The sequence below is a fragment of the Oryza glaberrima genome, chromosome 4, assembly GCF_000147395.1.
Source record: "Oryza glaberrima chromosome 4, OglaRS2, whole genome shotgun sequence".
NCBI lineage: Eukaryota > Viridiplantae > Streptophyta > Magnoliopsida > Poales > Poaceae > Oryza > Oryza glaberrima.
This window is the reverse complement of record NC_068329.1, coordinates 30,386,174-30,400,646: the sequence shown is the minus strand read 5'-3', so window position 1 is coordinate 30,400,646 and position 14,473 is coordinate 30,386,174. Positions and strand designations below refer to the sequence as shown.

General features: G+C 43.4%; 2 protein-coding genes across 6 annotated transcripts; both read left to right on the top strand.

Moving 5' to 3' along the window:
- Positions 1-3,317: 3,317 nt before the first annotated feature.
- LOC127769511 (uncharacterized) lies at positions 3,318-7,297 on the top strand. 2 transcript variants are annotated; one of them, XM_052295095.1, is made up of 7 exons: positions 3,318-3,478; positions 4,189-4,288; positions 4,734-4,800; positions 5,316-5,417; positions 5,501-5,594; positions 6,140-6,323; positions 6,809-7,297. In XM_052295095.1, exons 3-7 carry the CDS (start codon positions 4,780-4,782, stop codon positions 6,876-6,878), a joined length of 471 nt encoding a protein of 156 aa, XP_052151055.1. In that variant the 5' UTR covers positions 3,318-3,478; positions 4,189-4,288; positions 4,734-4,779; the 3' UTR covers positions 6,879-7,297. The 2 variants fall into 2 exon arrangements, with proteins under 2 accessions (XP_052151055.1, XP_052151057.1); XM_052295097.1 differs by lacking the exon at positions 4,734-4,800 and having other exon boundaries at positions 3,319-3,478.
- A 1,210-nt stretch (positions 7,298-8,507) lies between these two features.
- Positions 8,508-14,213, top strand: LOC127770484 (uncharacterized). 4 transcript variants are annotated; one of them, XM_052296221.1, is made up of 9 exons: positions 8,508-8,805; positions 9,713-10,677; positions 10,759-11,000; positions 11,088-11,167; positions 11,356-11,484; positions 11,588-11,683; positions 12,230-13,376; positions 13,522-13,719; positions 13,812-14,213. In XM_052296221.1, the coding sequence occupies exons 2-9, from the start codon at positions 9,728-9,730 to the stop codon at positions 13,952-13,954; spliced, it is 2,985 nt and encodes a 994-aa protein (XP_052152181.1). In that variant the 5' UTR covers positions 8,508-8,805; positions 9,713-9,727; the 3' UTR covers positions 13,955-14,213. The 4 variants fall into 4 exon arrangements, with proteins under 4 accessions (XP_052152181.1, XP_052152182.1, XP_052152180.1 ...); XM_052296222.1 differs by having other exon boundaries at positions 8,509-8,805; positions 12,230-13,427; positions 13,522-13,699; positions 13,812-13,957; XM_052296220.1 differs by having other exon boundaries at positions 8,510-8,805; positions 9,546-10,677; positions 12,230-13,427.
- The last annotated feature ends 260 nt before the right edge of the window (positions 14,214-14,473 follow it).

Genomic DNA, 14,473 nt, shown 5'->3' with positions numbered 1-14,473 from the left:
AGATAAGCAATCAGAGAAACACATGCATAAATAGCCGCAAGTTGGGACTTCGGCTGCAACAATCCAACGCAGCTGTTTTTATACTAGTATTTCTGTGTGCCATCACAGTAGATTCCAACCTTTGCTTTCTGCTCCGCCGAATTTTTCCAGTTCACATGAACATACTACTTCGACTGCAGCAGCATCGATACACTGCACAAGAAATTTCCTGTGTCTACAAGCGGTGCCTGCATGATCAGAAATTCAGAAATGCAGAGAAGACCAAAAATGGAGCAGGCCCGTGAGTGGGAGACTGGAGAGTACGAGTAATGGGCGTGGCTCAATCAGCCGGAAATTTAGGTTAGCTCCCACTATAAAGAACCGACTCATTGAGACAAAAACAGAATAATAGAATGGATTATTATACTAGTACAGAACAATTATTCACATCGGAAGCAATTATGCAATGCATTTTGTGATCTTAACTTATGTTGATTTCGGCGATTTCAGTGACCCATCTCACAGCTGAGACAGTGAGCAGCGAGGTGATTACTGTACATAACACGCAGCTTATATCTCGATCGGTTGGCTGGCTGGCTGGCTCCAGATCGACGGCGGTCTCATTAAAGAAAGCAATGGTCACGCGTTGCTCCAAACTCCATGGTTGGCACGTACAGGTGCACGAAAACTGCAAACACACCTACCTGCTACAGTACGTACGTGGTGGACACGTAAGGCTGTGTTTAGTTCAGTGCAATGTTTAAATTTTGATTAAAATTAAAGATGATGTGACTGAAAAATTGCGTGTGTATGACATGTTGATGTAATGGAAAAGGACTGAAACACAGCCCAAGTACAGTACAGACGATCGACATGTGAGCTGAGCTCTCCCAAGTCCCCAACCATAATCTTTTTTATACCGACAAATTAAAGCGTGGGATTAGCGGCGAGTTTGAACGTGGTAGCCGCATGTAACAGAATCCAGGCAAGGACAACGCCATCTGATGGGAGGACCCGGAGTTGGTGACGCGCACGCGGCTGGAGTCGGACAGCCGGAGCCGGTGGCCATTTTTTGCTCGGTTGGCGCCGCGAGCGCGCAAGGCGGAGACGGGACGGGATGTGGTGGTAACCTGGTAGGGGTAGGTGGATGAGGTCGGTTGGTGGGGCGCAGACGGCTCGGCCATCTCGCGCACTGCAGTCTGAAATCTGAACCGTGCAACCAGCAGGGGGTCGATAGCTACTTATTAGCCGGAGGCGACTACGGTCCGAATATCCGACAAAAGACAAAACATCGGACGACGTTTTTACCATCTGTAATGTAAAGAAATGTTGTTTTATCGTTAGGCAAAACCTGTTTTGACAAAAAAATTGTTAGATATTGTATCACCCAGTCAAAAACATTTCATCATTCCATTAAAAAATGTTTCAATCAAATGCAACACTAAAAAAAACAATGACGGTAACAAAAAAAAAATCAAATAATGTAACGTCTAAGGAAAAATGACTGCTACATTAAGAACTCATTGTACCATTTACCAAATAAAAGAGACTGTGTTTGTAATATCGTAAACATTATGTGTAACGTCGAAGACCATGGTGTGATGTGCAACATCCTCGCATATCTAGTTGCTCCCGTCGGCCTCACCTTTATCTACATCAGTGTCGCTTTTTCACCTTCTTCTCGGTAACGGTGAGGGACATATTGGCTATAAGAAGTCTCCTACGCAAAACCATCTCTATTGCCTTCCTTTGTCTCTCCATGGTAGCCTCATTGGGGAAAATGAGGGATGGTAGAGGATATAGAGGACTAGAAAAGTAGAAGGATAGAGAGGAGCCTTGGGAGCAGGGGGCGACAACGGTGGTTTGACGACGAGGGGAAAGCAGATGTTGACTAGGTATAAACTTCATTACAGTAAGAATAAGTTCATCACGGAGGAGAGTTAGTGAAATATATGGATGACTTCATTTACAGTTTTTTTTACCTCGCATTGGACGATCGGTTCAAAGCATTTTTCGTAACTAACCTTATTAATACTCAACTCATTTGAACTTATTTTCCTAATGAGCCAACTTGGCTCGGCTCGTGAGCTTGATCGATAACAAGCTATATTTCATTCACTAACCACCAAAGAATTCAATAAATACATATAATTTGAATATAGTTAAATATCACATGCTACCTATATATAGATACGATGATCTTTTGTACTAAGGCTGACTGACTTGGGAAGCTCACCAACTAAAGCCTCAGTATACATAACTCGACTCGAGTTCGAGTTGAAATGAGCCAAGTTTGATGCGAGCCTTTGTTTTTCTCCCCCACACCCTACTGTGCAAGTGCAACCGACGCTCGCTGTAGCTGTACGTGCCGGAGGGATCTAAAGCAAAGATCCACGCATGATACACGTACGACATGGCCGCTTTTCTCGCGCACCTTTACCGTGCACCCCCAACAAACACCGGTCACATCCATTCCATGATTCTAGCGCTTTAGATTGTATAGAGGTCAATGGGGTCATCCTAACGTAGTATGATCTGACACATCCAGACCTGTTTGATACAGCTCCAACTTCTAAATTTAACTTCAGTAGTTGGGTATGAAGTGGAGTTGTGGAGCTCGAATAAAATTAATTTATTTTGTGAGAACTCCACCTAGCTCTATTCCTATTTTTGGTGCAGCTGAAACTGTTTGGTTGAGCTCCAGCTCCAAGAGAGGTGGAGCTGAAGCTGGAGCTGTGCGAAACAGAGCATGATCCATAATCCCTGTCGTTGGGTAATTCTACTGTAGCTTGTGACCCGGACCGACGCAAATTTACTCCAGAACGGAGGCGACCGAGCGCAACGCGGCCGTGAGCCGTGACGAGCTTGTTCCCCCACACGGCCACGGGTGCCGCTCCCCGTGACGACAACGAGTGTAGCGGCCGCGAGAGCGAGAGCGAGACCGTGGCGCGGCCGCGTCGTGGCGCTCTCGGCTTGCAGACGAGACGACGTGGGGCGCGCAGCGCAGGTGGTGGACGGACGGATGCAGCCGTGGGCCATGGACTCCGCTGCCGCGGCCACAGCCCACAGGAGAAAGCCGAGCGCTCCTCGTCTGACCGTTCGTCACCGTCTCGGCTACCGCGCACGCTTGGCCCCACCTGTCAGGCACACACCAGTTACCGATGGCTGGACGCTGTCCATGGCAGTATGTACCACCGGCCGAGGCAACTGGGGTTTCTGGCTCTGTGGACCAGGTTCACGCCTCTTTTGGCTTCAACTGTGGTGAGGTACAGGACAGGTGGGTCCCGGATCCCCCAAAGCGCAACGACGCCTCGTGAACTAAACCCACGGAAACCAAACCAGATTACCAGAACCGCTTCTTCTTCTTTTGCTTCCTCCGGTATCATTCCAGTTTTGCTACCTCCTCACTTCACTCCTCTCATCTCATCACATCTCATCTCAATCTTTTGCGCCATTCCATCGGAGCTAGCACCCAGCAACTCACGAGCAAGCAAATCAGGTAATAAAGCAGCATCCTCATTCTCTCTCTCTCTCTTGTGCTTTGTTGTTTGATTGCATCTTCTTTTGGGGGCGGAGAATCATACGCATTCCACGGGCCCTTCGATTCCAGGGCTCGGATCCGGCTGTTGTGCATGGCCAAGCTGGGGGCTTGTGTTCGTCGTGTGTGATTGGGCTGCTTGGGTTGTTTGCTGCAAAATCTGTCACTCGTTTTGTTTGGGTTCTTGGCAATGTAGCTGCTGGTTTTCTATGACTGGTCTCAAGTTCCGAGTTTAATGCCATGCGGGAGGGATTTGTGAAATTACAGCAATTTCTTAAGCTTTTTTTCCTTCTTGGTAGGCGGTACATGCCGTGGTTAACATTCTTGTTAGCTGCAGGCTGCGGCTGATCGGTGAGGCGAGCACTAAGAGTATTTTTGACGTGTTTACCGGAATGTATTTCCGCTATTGCTCCGAAATGGTTGGGGTTTTCAGTGTTATCTGTGAGAAAAGATTAGTCTTTTCTTTTATATTTTCTAAAAAAAAGATCAGTATTTTATTGCTCGCGTGAACTGCATTTGCATCAGTTCTGCTTTTTATTTAAAAAATCGTTGTTAGTCCTGCTCTGCCAAACTAAAGTTTTAGTTGCTTTGTACAGAGTATTGGTCCAAATTGCATTGAGCATTTTCAGCACAAATTGATACTGATAAACTGCTGTGACCTACTTCTGCAGGTTTAGATAGCAAGGAGGCCGCAGAGAAGTGGAGAGGACTCACGAATCACGATCCATTTCTATCTTGAGGGAATTGGGGATAGCAAAAGTCAGTGAAAAGGTACTTTTTAGTTCTGACCCATTTCTTACATCGTCACTTTTATTAAGTGTGTGCTTCAGATTCCTAGTGGTAGGAATGACCCAACAAAGACCATTTCCAACTAGGTTATGCACTGCTTTAGTTTTAGCATTATGTGTGGTGTAGCTTGAGAACATGTGGGCCAATTGGGATGCATTTGCTGTTGTTAATTTTACCTATCCGTTTGTCTTATCTGCTTTGCAACATTGCATACATATGGGGATCTTGCACGGTTGGAAAAGACTTCACAATCTTGGCACGGCCCTCTCAGATCCTACTTATTGGCTGTAATATTCGTATGAAATGCTAGCTTGATGCTTGTTCTTGTGTTTCTTACTCCTACCTATCTGTTTTTTCCCTTTTAGTTTGCATCAGTTAGTCAGTTTCATTCATTTCATTTGTCATTTGCTTGTTTTCCTGTCTGTAGTTGGCGTGTTGCACGTTTCACATTCTCTGTGGGGTAAGCTTTTCTTATGGAAGAAGGTTTACTGCAGGTTAGTAGCGCTATTGTATCTGTGCATTTTTCTTTTTGGAAGTATGGCTACTTTACTTAATCGTATTGCTTAGACATTGAAAGGTTGGATTAGCTTGCGGAGATTGTATAAGAAACTAATGATAGTGCGATACTGAATTGTGCGTGCACTGCATCATGATTGCTGCAGTAAGATAGGTGCAGCCTTTATAATTAGTTGGTTTGGTCTCAAAGCTTACAAATGAAAGCTTGTAAGAAATCATTATGTTCCGTACAATTGTTCTGGTGCTTTAATAATGTTGTTTTGTTGTGCTTTGCCAAATGATGGTTTGCTTACCGTTACTAATAGAGAGTATGGAGACGTCCTACTAGTGGTTGGTAAAGCATGTTAGCACACTTTTCCATTTGGTGCTGTATAAGATGATAGTACAATAATATAATCATATTGGCAGATGGGGCATGTTATTAGTACTTTGAGATCTTATGGCTACTAAACGTGATTTTGCACATGGCATTGAAGTGAGAGATTTCTTGCAGGGCCAGATGACAAGCATGGACAAGGCAGCAAATGTGGTATTGGATATTGAAGGGCTGCCTCAGCAACCTGATAAATGCTGCACTGGAAGTCCAAAAATGACTGTATGTTCAATGACTCACATAAGACCAAAAAGAAAAGGATAGTGGTTATCTCACTCTCCCACCCTTCCATTTTTTATGTGCAGAGAGCCCTATCTCGCAAGGGCTCAAATCGCATGGAAAGGAGGAGCGGTGAAGAGCAGGAACAAGATGACTTGGTGAAGAAACTTATTATTAAGGGTAACAAGCTACTGTTCTTCTCTGAATTCTTTTTTTCTTAAAAAAGTTGTAGTCTCTGTAATTCTAAATTTTTCATTTTGCATACTTAAAACCAAACAGCTTATATTTTGTTTGGATCAACTCAAACCATAATCTTTGTGAAGTTCCATTTGATCTTAGCCATCATCACATTGTGTCCGTGAGCTGTATGTAGATGAGAAAAAGGTCAAAAGCGGCTAGCTTTCTTTTGTGTGATTGCTTGTATTTCCATCCAGCGGATTTTTTCTATCATGTTCCTACGATATGTGGCCTGCAGATCAAGGAGCCTTGTTTCTCCAATTCCAACTTTACATTTAGCTAAATAAGTATTGGCTTGGTATTCTCGGACTTTAGTAGCTTGTACTTCTGTTTACATCCAAGCCTAATAATCTTAATTTTAGCATCATTTTTATAAGTAAGGATATTTGTTTTCCTTTTTTATCGTACTACACTCATCTGGTATGCCACAGCATCAACACTGACAGCTGTTTTTTTTTTGCCCTTTTGTTGGATATTTATCTCCACAGTTGTGCCATCTCAGTTGGAGCAGCTTAAGATGCCCCTGGTGCAGAACAAAGCCTTGGTCACTCCACAATCACAATGTGCTGCCTGTGCACCTATTCTAACTGACTCTGGGGAAGGAAGGAACAAGAAGTTTAATCGACTTACTTCGGTTCACCCCCGGAAAATCCTACTGTTCTTTGCAACTCTGTAAGTCACTTGCCTTTCTGAAATTGTAATATGTCTATGCTGTTGAAGCAACTGGTCTGAGACACTGAGTTTGGTTTCCAATTGGTACCATGCCCCCCACAAGTGGTCCATGTTCTGGTGTGTGCTTCTCTGTACTGTTCAACTGCACTTGAATAGTGTGGCGTGGTTTTCTTGTCAGTCATTATCATAGTAATCTGCTACACAATTTCCTGAACATACTGTACTCTATCCCTTGCTTGCCAATTTGTCTAGGTTTGAGGCCCTAGTCAGTATGCACGTTCACACATTAACTGTATTGCATGCTCCAAGAGATTATTTGTGTATTCATAGCAGAAACACTGATTGATGGTACGCATTTATGCCATTGATGGTACAAATATCATTTGCTTGTGTTTTTAGCTGCTTGTTTTCTAAGCCATATCTTCCTTCTCTTTTACAAACCTATTATACCCATTTTGATTTCTCTTCCTTGTTTCTCGTCGCAGGTCGAGCGTGGGCACAATGATACTGATATACTTCACGCTCGCAATCAACGGTGGCAAAGCGGAGGCGTAGTCGTCACCGGAGCGAAACACGACAACGGTTTCAGAAGTGCATTTCATAGCTGGAATTTTCGCTTCTCGTTATCAGATTTTGGTTTGTTTGGGAGGAGAGAACTGGAGGAGGAAGCAACAGTAGCAGCAGCAATGATGCAGCCAGGCTCTCATGCCTGACACACAATGCTGGGAGTGTTGCTCGATCAGTGCTCCATTGTCACCTTTGCCTGACCTGATCTCCCTGAATTCTTTTGATCTGTACATGTAAATTACTGTGAGGCCTTTGTTGAGAGGTAGAGAGAGAGAGAAAGAGAGATCCATGGATTGTTGTTGGTGTAAATGAGCTGGGGCGAAGCTATCCATTTCTGCCATGCGAGTCCCAGCTTAGCTGTAAAAGATCTGAAGCGAATAATTATGCCTTTGTGGAGTTGCAGTGCATCTGGGGTTCGGTTCTTGAATGCTCGTTTTCTGCTAGTGGCACTGGCACCGCCAACGACTCCCATTTACGACATGCGCGCAGGCTCTGCATTTTCTCTGCACTCTGCATTACACACGTGCTATTTGTCAGTCAGCTATAGCATAAACCTGTGGAATACTCTATATATTGCAAATTCAAGGTAATTAGTTTACATTTATATTTGCGTAGTTTCAGCCAGATACTGTTTTTTTTTCTCCTCTGAACTACCCCTCCGTTTCAGGATATAAGACTTTCTAGCATTGTCCACATACATACATACATATATATATATATATATATATATATATATATATATATATATATATATATATATATATATATATATATATATATATATATATATTAATGAATCTAGACATACATGTGTGCCTGAATTCATTAACATTTATATGAATGTGGGCAATGCTAGAAAGTCTTATAATATGAAAAAGAAAGTAGTATATAATTTTGTTCGTATCAATAGGATGCATCAAACTCATTTTAGGTTGGTTTCGTGAACTGAGCGGCTCAGACGGAATTGAAAGTTTTAGAGTTGGCATAGGAAATTGTTTTTTTTTTCCTGGGATTTTTAATGTGGATGCGCTCAGCATGGTTTGATAAACAAGGACTACAATGTTTTATAGTAACTCTAAAATTAAGTTTTAAAATTTAAATTCTGGCTGCAGCTCATAAGCTCAAGAGCGAACTATGGAGCTTTGGGATTAGGGAGTTGGCACAGCCTATTTTTCACTTTCATTTGTCATTTGCTCGTTTTCACCGCTTTCATGCACCATTCTTCCCTTGGTTTTCAGGATTAGCATGAACTTATTTTATGTTACTAGCCAAACAATACCTATGAGTTACAACAGGTTATTCAAAATAGCTAAAATAATATTTCATTCTTATTGGAAAAAAATATTAGCTTCTACTTGAGAAACAAGATTCTTCATCTTAAAAAATAAAAAGAAAATCAATGGCTCCATCTGCTTTAACAAAATGCCCTTTTCATACTCTTACCGTAAAAAATCGTCGGTGGTGTTTCCCTTTCACAAACCGAAATCGCAATGTAGGCCGAAATTATCTCGAGGCCGAGGCCCAACAAAAGTTTGTGTCCGTGGCCGTGGCCCTGGCCTGCTTCATCCGGGCGGCGTGCGGCGCGTGCGGTTGCGGGCCTCGCGAGCGAGCGATCTCCATCCCCAACCTCAACAATCCCCTTCCCTTCCCCCATCGCGCGATGCTGGTGGAGTGTGGCGTCGCGACCTAGCCCTAGCCCTAGCGCCACCGCCACCGCCTGCTCGCTCGATCGATTCCCCGGCTCCCCGTCGCTACCTCGCTACCTCGCCGCGCCGCCACAGCCGCCGGCGCCGTCTCTCACCGGGATCGGGACAACAAGCGCCGCGCCGTTCAGTCAGGCGACGGGGGCGTGCGTCTCCGCTCTCTGGGGGGCCTCGACGTCGCCTCGCCGGTGTTTCGGAAGACCGTCGGCCTGGTTGGTATCTCTGATTGCTTGATTACTGCTAGGGAATGGATGGGTGGATGTCGTCGACGGGGTGGGTTTAGCTTTAGCGGATTAGCGCGTATCACCGCCCCTGATTCCAGTCGAGTAGACAGGATAATAGCAGGTGGAGGGTTTGAATTTTTTGGTTATATAAAAGGATACCTTACGTTGGTGCTGTTTGATGGATTGGTAGAGGTGGTGCTATTCTTCCCTTCATCAGAATGTCAAGCGGCTTGCTTCGTGTGTAGATTACTACTAGTATTTTTAGGGTTTGGGTGCCTGCTAATGTCACCGAATAGGTTCCGTTAGCTTCTTATTAATGTTTTTAATGCACTTTGTCGCGATATGGATAGCAAGAACTGCTATTTGTGCCGTTTTGAGATGGTGTGTGTAATTTACTATGTCGTTATGGGATGTTTTTTTTTTGTCTATTCCTTTGGCTCACGTGTCCCTCCTGCTGCAATACTCATTTTTGTTTGTTGGATGATCAGTTGTTTGAACCGCTTACCTTTTTTATAGGCGCATATAAAAGTGATTTGGTGGTCCTGGAGTATTCATTTGGTCATGTATTCTATATTTTGGAAACTTAAGTTTTAATGGATTAATCTAGTGGAGGATGTAGTCAAGAATTTTCTTTTGTTGGTTCCTAAGAGATTTCTTGGCTCGCAAGTTGCAACGCGAATTGGGTTCTCATGTATTTTACTATTTTACAAAGCTTTTAATTATCACAGATATAGTAGCCGAACAGATTGGATATAGCTGTGTATTCGAGACATCTGTTTGTTATCTTATACAGGGCATGCTCCGCCACTGAAGTCAAAATGTAGGGAGATCTGTTAAGTTGTATACCATATTAGGCTTAGTTTATTCTTTTATCTTTCTCCATTTGTTCTGCTAGGAACTGAGCTATCCCATGGCATCACCACAAGAATCCAATTCCTTGTGCTTGAAGCGCAAGCTTGTTGATGACTGCCTGTCAAAAGAGTGCAAGTCTCGTCGCATCAAAACTGAGAAGGGACCATCATCTGATTCATCTGCCAAGCGCTGCAAATGCTGTTGCACTCGACCTAACCTTGCCAGTGATTGTGTCAATTACCTAAAAAGTGGAGTGCCCAGCCGTGTTATGTTTTACAAACAGGGTTCTTGGCACAATTTTCCTGAGCAGATAATGAAGTCTCTCATTGAAGAATTTAGAAGCAATAAATCTAGTGTTGTTGCTGTGATGGACGATGAGCCTGTTCTTGTTGATTTCTTGTCGATGACCCTGGTCAACCTAAAATCTAGAAAGCAGCGGTCTGTGGCATGGTTTGATGACACTGGGAAGTGCTTTTATCCTTCTCTATTCTTTGATGAGGAAGCTGATGAAGTGGCTAAAGTAGGCGGTGATTTTGAGGGCGCCACACAGGGAATAATGTTGGATAAGGTTGCAAATTCTCCACCAGAAGTGGTGAAGCAAGTTGTCCTTGAATCTAGTCCTCCAGTTCCACAGAAGCCTGCCACTGCAGACATATTACGCAAAAAGATCGCATCTGTGGAACGAGGCAGTGAAGGCTTTCTTTTTGCGCAGGACCTTTTCCTCTCTGGCATGGGTCCATTTGCAACGCCAAATAATATACTGCACATCCACCGCTACTCTCCGAATGATATCACTGCACAGTGTAGACTTCAAGCTTTTGAAAAACAAATGATGTCCACCAAGGAAGAACGTGGTGATGCAAATGTAAGGTATGGATGGCTGGGATCTAGGAAGAATGACATAGTTAGGATCCTAATTAATGGTTTTGGTAACAATGGAAAACCTGCTGAGAAGGCAGGCTTGAGTGCTGGTGTTTATCTTTCACCAGAAGACCGAGCATTTTCCAGGTACTTTTTATAAACTTAAAAAAATGTATTGACCATTCCATTTTAATTGTTTATGTATTTACATGATATCTTGCTTGACAGTGTTGGTCTTTGTGATGTTGACGAAAAAGGAGTGCAATATATGTTGCTCTGCCGGTTGATTTTGGGGAACATGGAGGCTGTCATGCCTGGATCACAAGATTCTTTTCCAAGCAGTGACATATATGATTCTGGTGTTGATGATTGCTCAAATCCAAAGTGCTACGTCATGTGGCCATCTCATCTTAGCACCCATATTCGTTTAGAATATCTTGTTAGTTTCAGGCTTTCCTCGAAAGTTCGAAGTAAGATGATAAATAATAGTTAAAGGTTTTTATCATGTTTTGTTGATATAGGTGGAGTGATATATTTTTTGGTTCACTTGTTTTCAGATTATTTACTTGGTTTGAAGGGTTTATGGTTTCACCCATCACCAAAGGAAGTTGCGGTGGATATTTCTACTCTTGTACCTGTGAGGCAACCTAGTTTTCTTCGTTTCTTCTTTTCCATTGACACTCTGGTTTTCCAGCTAGATGTGCATGTACTGCTAACAGTGGTAGAATAGAAGTCTGATCTGAGAGCAATCCAATTTCACTACAGATTGTTCCTCCCTTCTTTAAATGACAAATGATCTTGGCTTTGTTGTACATTTTTATGCAGATAATGAGTGGAAATGCTGAGGGACCAACTTCCCCTTGGATATCCTTCAGAGTTCTTTTTGCCATGATTCAAGAAAATATATCATCGGTAGCAAGGGAATTGCTCTTCCATCATTATGAAGAGCTGAAGGTACTAACTAACCAACAAGTTACACTGTGTTTATTTATTAGCATTGGCTGTGTGGTTGGTTGGTGTGATGGGTACTAAAATGTTTTAATTGTTTATTTGACAGGAAAACAAAATAACTCGTGAGGAGATGGTAAAGCAAATGATAATATTAGTTGGAGAGAAGTTGCTTTTGGAAACCTTGAAGAGGCTTCATTACTGTGTAAGTCGGCTGTCCCCTGCTGTTATCCTTCAAAACAATTTCTGGTGACATATGCTTGTTTTCTCAGTTCACATCCATACTAAGGATACTTTTAATGCTCATATACTTTTAATACATTATGGACAAGTTTGCATACGACAACAGGCACAATTTTAGGAAGTTTTTGTTCAGGTGTTGCAATTTTTATAAGATGGTTTATTATCACATTGTTTATCAAATCACATATTTGTCAAATAAAGAAATATCTGCTAAATTTTTTAAACGAGTAATAAGAAAATTGGTAGGGGCTAGGAAACTAGCAAGGCCTTGAAAAAAATATAGGGAACTCTCAAAGCAGCCAAACATGCCTAAAACAGGCACAGGCCTTTTGAATTCATGTTTGGATAAATTATTTGGAAATTTTCCTCACTTGTTTCAGGCATCCTCTTATTTTTACTGTACCAGTTTATCTGTACTCATATTTCACATAGCTGCTGCTGCATCTGTACTGGTGTGATTAACTGCACCTTTCTTCTGATGCCATTGTGTCCTTGGCTTCTGTTGCAGCCATCATTATGGTATAAATCTGCTGGCAAAATAGCATCTTCTGATCCTGCGAGGACAGCTGCAGAAGACAGGTCTTTGGATCAAACTGGGAATTGTTCATTAATTGTTAGTGTTGCGCATGGTGATTCTCATGCCCCAAATGCAGTAGCTGAAAACAGCACCAGTCTTTGCACCAAAGGATGTGATACTCCTGCAACAGGCATGATTTCCAAGGGCTATGATTCTCTGGCACCAAAAGGTGTGCCGGAAACTTCTACTTCTGTCGGCCCCGTACATGGGGCTTCTCCAAGTGTGGAACCCAAAGTGAGGGATTCTCCTATACAAACCGTTTTATCAGGAAACATTGCTACCGATTGTGCCAAAAGGCAAGATCCATTGGTATCAAGAGTGGCACCTGTAGCTCATAATGGCCTTTTAAGGATGCCATCTGGAAAATCAGCATCTCTCGCAGCGCAAGTTTGCAATTCTGTTAGACCAAGCACAGGACCTTCAGGTCGTGCTTCTACAGAACCAAATAATGCCTCTAAAAGTTGTGGGATTTTTGCTCCGGGTATCAGGCCAAAGGGTGGTGAATCTCTTGTTCCTAGTTTGGCATTAGGAAATTCCAAATATGCAGGTATAGAAGGTCTCAATTCTGCACCAAGAGCGACACCTCCGGGTATTAGGCCAAAGGGCGGTGAATCTCTTGTTCATGGTTTGGCATTGGGAAATTCCAAATGTGCAGGAGCAGAAGGTATCAATTCTGCACCAAGAGTGACTCCACTGGGTATCAGGCCAAAGGGCGGTGAATCTATTGCTCCTAGTTTGGCATTGGGAAATTCCAAATGTGCAGGTGCAGAAGGTATCAATTCTGCACCAAGAGTGACTCCTCCGGGTATCAGGCCAAAGGGCGGTGAATCTATTGCTCCTAGTTTGGCACTGGGGAATTCCAAATGTGCAGGTGCAGAAGGTCTCAATTCTGCACCAAGAGTGACACCTCCCGGTATCAGGCCAAAGGGCGGTGAATCTTTTGTTCCTAGTTTGGCATTGGGAAATTCCAAATGTGCAGGTGCAGAAGGTCTCAATTCTGCACCAAGAGTGACACCTAAAGACAAGGAGTTTCTTTCATTGAGTATTTCATCACAACAAAGCCCAGTTCTTAATTCAGGTAAAGGCCATGATGGGACATCAGGTGCCGCACGTCCAGTACATGCACCAGGTTTACCCTCTTCCAACTGCAGATCATCTGTAGCACTTCAAGGGTTATTCTTGTGAACAAAATGTAGATAATCAATGCTTTCATTACCGTGCAGGGCATGGAAATCCTAAAGCTTTGGCTACTGAGGCCCGTGGTTCTCTATCTCTGAGTATTGCACCGAATGTCCATGACCCTCCAGCATCAAGTAAGGAGCCTAAGGACGATGCATCTCCAATAGCAGGCATGGTCTCAGAAAGCCAGCACTCTCAAGCACCTAATGCAGTCACCAAGGGGTATAATGCTCCCACACCCAGTACGGTGCTTGGAAACTCTTGCCATGGAACAACATTGTTGGTAACATCACTTGTTTTTTTGCTAACTCTCATGCTTCCTTGGTGACTGCAGTACCTAAGGAGTCAAAAGGCCAGCATTTACAGAGTGGAGTGCACAGTCAATCGTCTGGGCCAGACGATGCTAGCAGCAGCAATGTTGCTCGGGCAGCTGATACCCTCGTCGCCCTATCAACTCTTCGAGAGAAGGGCAGGTAGATGTTGCAGCCCCTTGTGCTGATCGCTCTTTGCTTTTTGCTGGGCCGTTCTCTAGTGCTGTACATGTGATGTGAATGTTATACACCGTCCTGCCCAAAAAGCGTTTACCGTCGTACCATGGTCCATGGGTCGGTCCGTTTAACTTATAGGTGGTGTAAACCGGTTGGATGGATTCGTTTATTGTAGGTTACCTGTCACCTTGTCGACTTGAACGTGAATCGTTGCACATCCCTGGCAGTAAACTTTGTCATGGCTGGTATCTTCGGTGTCCGTATGGGTTGTGTTGCTTCGGTGTCCGTATGGGTTGTGTTGCCGGTTTTCCAGTTAGCTATACATACCTGCCTAGTTCCCATGTCAAATTTAATCTTTCGTTTACTCTAGTGTACATTTAGTGTTCCTGGAATATATAGGTAGTGCTAGATAGTAGTTTTGAGATGCCAATATGCAAGCATGGTTGGCATAGATTGATAGATAGGCTTGTGTTGGGCTGTTTTTGCCTGGGATCCAGTCTATTCTCTA

What these genes read in the sequence shown, in the direction of transcription:
- LOC127770484 (XM_052296220.1), top strand. Translation starts at nt 9,728, where the DNA reads ATGGCATCACCACAAGAATCCAATTCCTTGTGCTTGAAGCGCAAGCTT. An exon ending in GCTTTCCTCGAAAGTTCGAA is followed by an intron (nt 11,001 to 11,087) that starts GTAAGATGATAA and finishes ACTTGTTTTCAG; the next exon opens with ATTATTTACTTGGTTTGAAG. An exon ending in ATCATTATGAAGAGCTGAAG is followed by an intron (nt 11,485 to 11,587) that starts GTACTAACTAAC and finishes TTTATTTGACAG; the next exon opens with GAAAACAAAATAACTCGTGA.
- LOC127769511 (XM_052295095.1), top strand. Translation starts at nt 4,780, where the DNA reads ATGGAAGAAGGTTTACTGCAG. An exon ending in TGGAAGAAGGTTTACTGCAG is followed by an intron (nt 4,801 to 5,315) that starts GTTAGTAGCGCT and finishes GATTTCTTGCAG; the next exon opens with GGCCAGATGACAAGCATGGA. An exon ending in GAAGAAACTTATTATTAAGG is followed by an intron (nt 5,595 to 6,139) that starts GTAACAAGCTAC and finishes TTATCTCCACAG; the next exon opens with TTGTGCCATCTCAGTTGGAG.